We start from the raw sequence: 9,857 nt of genomic DNA, 5'->3' as shown, positions 1-9,857 counted from the left end.
TGTCTGTCTGTCTGTCTGTCTGTCTGTCTGTCTGTCTGTCTGATTGATTGATTGATTGATTGATCATCCTACCTGAGTGTGGTGCGTGTCAGGACGCTGCAGGCCTCCTCATACGTCTGTCCAATCAGAGACTCCTTGTTGATGGACACTAGCTGGTCCCCAGCCTGCAGCCTGCCATCCTGAACCATAGGCCATAAAACATAAAACAACCCCTAAATATGACCTCTAATTTTTGTAACCATAATATAATACATTTACTTGTGTACTCTCAGAAGAAAATTCTATTTCTCCCCTGAGCAAACAGGCAATAGCTCAGTGGTAAAAAATGTCAACACTTGTACAGGCACCGGGGGTAATACATGAAAGTTGCAGAGTGCAGCTTTAATATAAAATAATTAAGGAATAAATTAATATAATGAAGTCCTATCAAACAAAAAATTGTCAGCCCCCTTATTGTAACTCTATTGGACCACATGTTGAAGACATGTAATATATTACTAGACCAGGTCAACCTGGTTGTGCCAGACCCCTTGTCTGTCATCATCATTTATGACATCATGCCTTTTGTAGGCATGTCATCATCATGTCATCATCATATATACCCTTTATATAGAAAACCCGGACAGACCGACATTTGCTTATGTAGGCCTACCCATTTCATGGGTCTGGCAACTATTATTACGCTAGAGAGTGAAGCAATTCACCTTGTGACAGTCACCTCCGGGGACTATTTCCTGAATGAACACCATTGGTCCTTCAGAGCGATTGGCTCCGCCCTTGAGGAGGAGCCCCAAGCCTGTTCCCTTGGAGACGCAGATCAGCTGAATGACTCCGTCACTGGACAAGAAAATAAGAAACAATAAGAAACAAAATAAGAAACAAATCTAGAAATATTGCACATGGTTCTAAATAATGCCTCTGCCAACCTCCAGTTGTATCCGTGTCTGTACAAACTCCTAACTTTTTGATCCATAGTACCCAATTACATTGTTACTTTACAGTATCTTACATTGGTGTCAAATATGTAAATCTTTCCCCCTAAGATACAGTATGTCACAAGGAAAGCTTGAGAGAATATCTGTTTCCATTAAGACAGATCGGAAATAACTTCTACACTCTCTCAACTATCCATCTACAAGCTCACAACGCGTCACGTTGGGAAGCGCTTGTGACAGTGAGCTTGTAGATTTGCTATTTGTTATTGGTGAAGGGACTTGGTGTGCTGTAGGCTGAAAAGCTCAGGTCGGTTATAACTTGTTAAACTGAAGTGATATTGATAAATTCCAAATATTATCCAAGTATTCTGAGGCACCCCTGGACTCGCATTTGAGAAACCCTGATCTAGTGAATGAAGACTTTTAAGGAATTTAATGAAGGCGTTTCATGAGGTCGCAGCGACCTTGACCTTTGACCTGTGACCACCTACTTCTAATCAGTTCCTCCCCGAGTCCAAGTGGACGTTTGTTCCCTCAAGGTGTTCCTGAGATATCACATTCAAAGGGAAGGAAGGACGGACGGACGGACGGACGGACGGACGGACGGACGGACGGACAAGCAGTACATGGGGCAGTGTTTCCCAACACAGTGTGTGTCAGGACACTATTGGGTCGCGGACCCATTATATTTTTTTGATTGCAGGTAAATATTTTTTTCTTTTCTTAAAAAATTAAATAAAATAAAATAAAAAAGGGGCTTGTAGATTTGGTATTTTCTCCAAATCTACAAGCTCCTTTTTTATTTTATTTTTATTATTTTTTTAAGAAAAGAAAAAAATATTTACCTGCAATCAAAAAAATATAATGGGTCCGGGTCTTGACCTAAAATGTTTGGGAACCAGGGAAGTTTTGAGAACCAGGGATTCTCCTGAGTAGCAGGACAGGGAACCAGTGATGAACCTCGAGGTCTGAGGAAGAGATAAATAAATTCTGGAAAAGGGGAATAGGATTTTACTATTTTTCCCACAACCAGTGACCACTGGTCCGGTTCTACTTACCTGAAAGCGTGCGTGGCGCGGGCGGTGTGCCGGGTGGGGTTGGGGGTGTACGGGGGCAAATGCGTGGGAGCTGTCACTGCACCCTTGTGGCTGAGGAGGAGCTGGGGGCTGTCTGACTGCGAGGAGCATGGAGAGGAGGTGGCCTCCGCCAGCTTACCTATAGTATGAAAAGAGAGGGAGAGAGAGAGAAAGAGAGAGAGAGAGAGAGAGAGAGAGAGAGAAAGAGAAAGAGAGAGAGAGAGAGAGAGAGAGAGACCAGTGGTGGAAGAAATACCACAATGTATCTACAAACACACAATTTCCACATTTGCTTGTTTTTATTTTTGCTTTTAATGTACAAAAAACTGATAAGTAAGCCCGGTTCATAGGGCAAGAGTTTCTGCACTGGAAGCAACCCATAGTCACTTAGACAAAAAAATGAAAAAACATGTGTAATGCTTACAAGCTGATCTCAAATTACAGTAGCTTTGAAACCCTCTTATCAAGTTGCATGGAAGGCAATCACAAGGTTATATAATAGTAGTGGTCCCTTAGCCAAGGTTATTACAGTTATTATAGTGTCCTAATTTAAGTCTTTGTTAAAAACGTCCATAAATAGTCAAAAATAGCCGGTCGCTATAGGGGCTAGGGGCCCCGGACCCCCTAGGTGGCCCCTGGTACAGAGGAAACAGAGAGAATGTGATGATCTCACCTGTGGAGATCTGTGTAGGAGAGACCCGGCCTGAGTGTGTGAAGTTAACCCCATATTTCTCCATCAACTCTGAAAACTCCTTCCTGACGGACACACGGACACACACACACACACACACACACACACACACACACACACACACACACACACACACACACACACACACACACACACACACACACACACACACACAAGATTAGGTTCACAGTAGCCTATTAACCACGTCATGACGCTATTCTGGGCATACTGTTATCATTATAGACACAATTTTATGGATGTACAGTATGTGCAACGGGAGTGGCCCCTATTGAGTGAAAGGTGAACTATTTCTAAAATAACTAAAATATATACCGGTAGGTGTTTTTATTTGTATGTTTTAATTATAATGTATTAAGGCATACGGTATAAGGCTTAGACAGAGAAGAAACAAATGAGAGAGAAGGTGACTGCACAGGTACAGTACAAGCAAGCCTACGGTACATTAACCCCTATACACTTATTTGACGGGGGTCCACCAGTGTTCTGTACTAGGTCCTCTGGTACTTCTGACTACACCAAATCTCTTCACTGAAAAAGCCGATCTATTAGCTTGCATGTTGGGATGCGTCATGATGAATCATGATAGCTTGTAGGTCAGCTATTTCTTTCTGAAGGTTCAACCCAGAATCACTTCCACAGATTCCTTCACGGCCATCTACGGTATGCTCCTGTGTCAAACAAACACGACGTGGCCCAGCAACAAAACAGCCAAAGGTAAGGGCTGTTTTTGAAAAGTTCTGGTCACCTGGTCAGCTAATAAAGCCTCTCACTCAGGTCCCTATGGACACTGGACAGCTATCGGCTGGTGGCCCTATTGTGTCACAGTGCATTAGTGGAACCTGCGGACGGTGCCTGACGGGGGAAAAGCACAGGGTACAGCAGATGCCACGTCATGTGACGTCCTGACCGCTATCCGACAAGACACTGTTTGTTTTTTCGGCGTCAGCTGAGGGGACACACCGGCCGAGCCCTGGGATCAGCATTTTTGTTGGGTTGCGTGCACCGAGTGCCACGCTGCGAGCTTGAAGATCTGCTATTTTTCAATAGTTAAAGTGCCCAGGGCCCAGAACTTGGTGCGACACGCCTGCTCGTCATAACAGGGCTGAAAACAGTCAAAGTATTTTGACTGTTGTCAGTGATGGCCTCACAACAACCACCACCACTAACCACTAACCAGTCGCTGTCGCTACAGTGCAGTTGATGTCACGGAACGGCCAATACAAGGAGATATGCACATGTGTCATGTTTGATACCACTCACTTCGCACAGGTGTGTCTTTTTTTTTTTTATTGCTTAAATGCTGTACTTTATGCTCAATTATTAGGCCTATTTGACCATTTTAGTTAAGTCACTTTGTCGATCTAGAGAGCTATACTTAGTATATTTTAAATGTGAAAATAGCTGATAGACTATTACTATTACTATAGATCATTACTTTTATTCTACTTTGTAGATTTTAATTATTACAAAACCAACATTAAGACAATGAATTGCCACCCTAGTTGCCACCCTATATATAGGTACAGTTTTCAATGCAAATTTCAAACTGTGAATATGGTCAATGGGACCTTCTGCATGATGAGTACTTTCTACTTTTGTTACTTTATGTACATTTTGAAAACAATACATTTGTACTTTTACTCAAGTACATTTTGACTTTCTGGAGTTCGGAGTACTTCTACATTGCAGTATTGACTTTTGACTTTAAGTAAAGAAATTGAGTACTTTTTTCTAGCACTGCTGTACTTCCACCACAGTGATGAAAAGACTCCAAATGGATTCAGCAAGAGTCGCCCCGAAACACAGTTATCTGTGTGGTTGCTATGCCAACTTTTGTGGTGATAAGGGAGCCAATCTGCAACCGTTCTTGTTGATACCTGTTATGTAAGCACCAAAATAATCTCACCTATTCTGTTCTTTACTGTCACCAGAGACGTCATTTCTAGCAAAAAGGTGACCATGAGAAATGTTTACCATGAGAAATGTCACAGCTTGTCTCCGTGTGTGTGTGTCTGTTTGTGTGTACACATTTTTACGGTCTATGGGTTTGCTGCTCTGACATCATGCTCTGATGTCACTGTGATGACACATCTGGCACATCTTGTCCACGTATCCGTGTATCTCTGAAGGTCACGCCTGACACTGTCGTTCCCTTGACACATCACTGTGACATCACAGGTGATATCACAGGTGACATCATCTATGTAAAAGTCCATATGGGTATTCATCAGAATCCCATTTATGCCCATATATGAAGATCCTTGATGCCAAGACATGGCCCATATCTGTGTGGCTGGTTCAGATAGGGATCTCCATGTATGGGCATAAAAGGGACTGTATGTTGTAATGTCATGGGAACCACTCTAACAGAATCCCTTTTATGCCCATACATGGAGATCCCTGATGTCATCAATATTAAGCCCATATCTAACTTCATGTGGGAATGCCATATCTGTGTGGCTGGTTCAGACAGTGATCTCCATGTATGGTCATAAAAGGGATGTACCATATACAGTACATGGATCTCCATATATGGGTAACTGGCCAGATGGCCAAGAATTGGCGCATGTCGCCCTAGTTATATAGCCCTACGATGCTCACACTACGTCGTAATGTGAAACGTTGTGAACTTGTAGATCTGCGACTTTCTCTGTTTTCCTAAATAAATACACATTTACATTTTCGACAATGGTCCATAATGACATGCCCAAAATGGGGACAATCAGGTTGAAAGCAGTTAATGATTGCATGGACACAGACAAGAAAACATGTGTCATGAGTGCGCCTTCAGCAGGTTGCTGACAATAACACTGCGCACCTGGTCGCAAGGTCTTTCATACTGAAACTTCAAATGCTCTGCATTTCCAATGTATTTGTGTACTGTGCAGTAAGAACAAACTGTGCACAGTACATGAGCTTAATAATTCATGTTTAATGGGAAGCATGCATAGTTGAATAAATCAGAAGTCGGATCATTACCTGGATTCATCGTCCCTGGCGATTAACAGAGACATGTGATTGGAGAAGGATGCTGTCCGTAAGATCTCCACTGCCCTATCAGGAAACAGAATACATAATCCAAATTACCGTTGGTCTGACGGCCTCACATAAACAGGGTTCCTGCACATTTTTACCAATTAATTTCCAAAACTTTTCCAAAACGTTTCCAGAATATTTAACCCAATTTCCAGGACTATATAACAATAATTCAGCTCAATAACAGGTCGCTTACTCCTATGCGCAATGCCCATAGACAGGTAGTTTATGCCAGTGGTTCTCAACCTTTTCAGGCCGTGGCCCCCGAAATAATCATATTTTAACTGGGGACCCCCATCCTGACGAGCACTACGAGGAATTTTGTATAACACGGTTCTATGCTCACAACGCCTCGCAACGTGAGGCGTTGTGATCATGTAGATGCAATTGTTGTACTAATACGACGTCGGGAATAATGGGCTCTCAGTTAGACTGATGGACAGTCCCGAACTTGCCATCACCATCTATAGGCTCACCAACTTGTGAGCTTGTAGATTTCACAATTTTTTTAATGTGGAAAATGTTTGAAACTTTTTGCCAATTATAAGAAGCCCAAAATAATAATAATTGATTATTATTTTTATAATCGATTACTTTGATTGTTGAACTGTTGCACCCCTACTCCTCACCTGTCATTGGTGACACCGACCAAGCTGATGTCATTGACGTCCAAAAGCAGGTCACCGGACTTAAGCCTACCTAGAGCGAGAGAGCGAGCGAGCAAGAGAGAGAGAGAGAGAGGTGAATGAAAAAACAAACAGACATACAGTATGAAAGACAGGGAGGGGTACTGTATGCTTAGAACTGAAATTCAGCATCTCGTGCTTGAGACCAAACCCTACTTGGCAAGGCGAGATATTGTGCTAATGAGCATCAGGCAGTACTACTTGTCAACATGTACCGGTAGGTGTCCTACCAGAGACCGAGACAGAGGCAGGAGACCACCTCCAACCACTGCAGAATGTGCAGATGTACTCTAACTGTATGTAGTGTATTAACATACTCTACCATAATGTATTAAAGAGGTGGTGCCATAGTTTTTCTGCTTTTCATGTGTCTATGAGGTTGACAGTACTTCATTAGACCCCCTGGTGTGGTTGTTATGAGCAATTATGTATTCCCTTTGTATTTCTTCCTGGAGACTGACATACTCCATCATACAACGACAACGTGTCAGTCTGTGAAAACAACAGATCTCCAAGCCCACAACGCGTCATCAAAACAAGTATAAATCAGGCCACAGACAGAGAGACAGACAGTAGTTCTACCGTCCAGGTCAGCCAGTCCACCAGGTATCACCCTCTTGATATAAATGCCAAACTCATCTCTGGTTGAACCTCGGTATCCTCCAATTATCTTCACACCTGAGGACAGCAGCAAGATCATTATGAAAACACCCTGCATGGAATCTACAGTAGCATCTTTATTTACAAATTTACAATTGTAAAATTTAAAATTGTAGCAGTAGCTGTAATAGTAGCAGCAGCAGCAGCAGCAGCAGCAGCAGTAGTAGTATTAATAATAGTAATAGTAGTAGTAGTAAGCTAAACGTTACTGTAGCAAGTGTATTCTTACCTAGTCCGGTCTTACAATCACGCAACTCCAGTCTCTGAACGGCCCTGTAGATCCCATGAGGGGCCATGGTGGTCCTGGGACCAGCAAATAACACACAGTCAATACAGCACCCGTTGCACTCAGATGAGGGAAAGTAGAGCTCGTTAGATCAGCAGAATGCTCTATGAATGTCCATCCATTTGCTTTGGATCTGAGATTATTACACACAAATGCAAACTATATTCACACACATATTATATTTATAGTGGAGAGACCTCCTGCTTCAGTTGACATACATGGGGCATATAGGCCTATGCATTATAACAGTTCTCAAAGTGGGATACTTGAGGGGGTCACAAATGGACCCCCCACCTGTGGTTCACCTGGTAGCACAACACCACATAAATAAGCAGCAGCAGATATGACAACTTAAATATACAAAGCTTCCTCCCTTTGCCTTCAGCTTGATGGAGAGGTAATTAAATTATTCAACGATATACAACAAGGCTACTTGAAAATTACTAGGGCCTCCAGTCCTTTCTTCCTTTCCTTCCTTCACTTCTGTTTTCCTTTGCTTCCTTCCTTTGTTCCTTCCCTTTCATTTGTTCCTTTACTTCCTCCCCTCACCAGTCTCTCCCCTCTCTTCCCTCTGTCTCTTCCTTTTTCTCTCAAACAAAAGCAATCAAATCATAGCAGGATTTTGAGCATGTCTGTCTGTCTGTCAGACAGACATGCTGTCTGTCTGTCTCACTGCATGTGTTGCACACACAACACATGCTTAGGGTGGGACAATGCCGGAGTCCTTTGCTCTGCTGTATAAAGTGTCTTCTTGAGACAACTTGGCACTATAATAAAATTACATTTAAAATTTAAAAGTACATTAAATTTACACTACTGTGTTAATAAAAAAGTAATCAATACAATAGTGGCTAAGATAATCAATAGTTGCAACCCTAAACTGAGCAGAGGTCCAGCAACAGGACCAGCAAGGAAACAAGCTAACGGCAAGTAGTAAAGTTCTCAATCTCAGCATCCAGCCATGACATGAGGATACAAAAACAAACAATGATGACAAAATTCAGACCACAGGAAAAGAGACAGATTCTACTTACCAGTACAGTAACACAGCAGCCCATCCAACCCCTCTGTGTCCCAACGTAGGAATGATGGCATCTCACTGGCAGAGACCACACACACACACACACACACACACACACACACACACACACACACACACACACACACACACACACACACACACACACACACACACACACACACAGAACAAGAGTGAGTTGTTTGGAGGGAGACAACATGAGATGAGATAAGATGAGACAGCAGCAGCAGTTTAAACCAGGTGTGTGTGGGTGCGTGCGTGTGTGCGTGCGTGTGGGAAAGACAAACATAGAGATGGAAATCCGACTAGACAGTCAGAGAAAAACACAGGCTACCTTTCTTTGTTAATCCGTGCAGATAGTCACGTCACTGACACCCTTCCATTCTGCTGCATGAGCTGTTAAGACACAGTCACACCACACATAATCTCTCAAGACAGATTTTCATTTGTTTTATTGTTTACTTTTTTATTTTGTTACATGTGATACTTGGATTACTTGCTGAATTCATTCATTCACAATACGTCACCAATAGGGGTCCTGCAGGGGTCCTTGAGGGGGTTCAGACGGTTCAGACTTCAGAGGGGTCCACAGCTGCAGTTGAGGAACCAAGTGGACTCTGCCTGTAAACTCACAGAGTGTACACAAATAATAATAATGTGTGTCCACTCTCAGAGTTAAATATACAGTTCACTAAGGATTTTACAGTGTAGTTGGGTCCCCAATCCCCAGATACAAATAGTATCAAATGGGTGTCCATATAATTAATATCAAACTGTGGGTCCGACTACAGAGGTTGCAAATCACTGGACAGGGACAGGATACCCCAAAACACATTATTTACATATAGAAGGAACATGTCAATTAAAACCAACTTAGCAAAAACACACCACTCTCTACTACCAACAAGATATACAAAAATGAGTCACTAGGCTAGCAAACACAATATTCAAAAAGAGGAAGTATTTATCAGTCTAAATTAATTAACCATACATCTTACCTTATATTATATATATTTTTTCTATTAAAGTTATTTAATTGGTCCGTGACGAATCCACTGTTTGGGGAACAATAACCATTCGTGTTTTTATTCTCTAAACAGTTGCCACAGAGCTCAGACTCTTGCTCCAAAATGACACCGTAAAGGTATCAGAAATGTATTTATTTATGTATTTTAACGCTAATAATTACCGAACTTTCAGGCGACTTGTTATGTTCCAAACTATCCTCAGGTGCGAGAATGTGCAGCGTTGCAAAATAACACTGCCTGTAATGATACAGTTGCTACACGAGGTGTCGCCAAATAGGCTACTAAAACTTTATGTTACGCACAGACAGTATGCCTTCAAGCCTATATGCTTTCAGAGCATTTTATAACTTGAATTTACTTACGTGTGTGTTTTTACGATTTTAAAAGCATTTTAAGCAC

General features: G+C 42.1%; 1 protein-coding gene across 1 annotated transcript in view; it reads right to left on the bottom strand.

The window, feature by feature from the left end:
• The window catches only part of stxbp4 (syntaxin binding protein 4), a gene marked incomplete at both ends in the record, with an annotated part of 71,572 nt that extends 64,171 nt beyond the window's left edge, over positions 1-7,401 (bottom strand). The window contains 8 exons of the mRNA XM_080747346.1: positions 73-179; positions 705-837; positions 1,994-2,150; positions 2,685-2,767; positions 5,703-5,777; positions 6,389-6,458; positions 7,028-7,123; positions 7,335-7,401. Coding sequence (XP_080603472.1) covers positions 73-179; positions 705-837; positions 1,994-2,150; positions 2,685-2,767; positions 5,703-5,777; positions 6,389-6,458; positions 7,028-7,123; positions 7,335-7,401 — 788 coding nt within the window. The remainder of the gene's footprint in view (positions 1-72; positions 180-704; positions 838-1,993; positions 2,151-2,684; positions 2,768-5,702; positions 5,778-6,388; positions 6,459-7,027; positions 7,124-7,334) is intronic.
• Positions 7,402-9,857: the final 2,456 nt, after the last annotated feature.

Source organism: Nannobrachium achirus, assembly GCF_963921795.1.
Source record: "Nannobrachium achirus genome assembly, chromosome: 18".
Taxonomy (NCBI): Eukaryota; Metazoa; Chordata; class Actinopteri; order Myctophiformes; family Myctophidae; genus Nannobrachium; species Nannobrachium achirus.
Note: the sequence above shows the minus strand (reverse complement) of the source record. Positions and strands in the feature narration are given on the sequence as shown.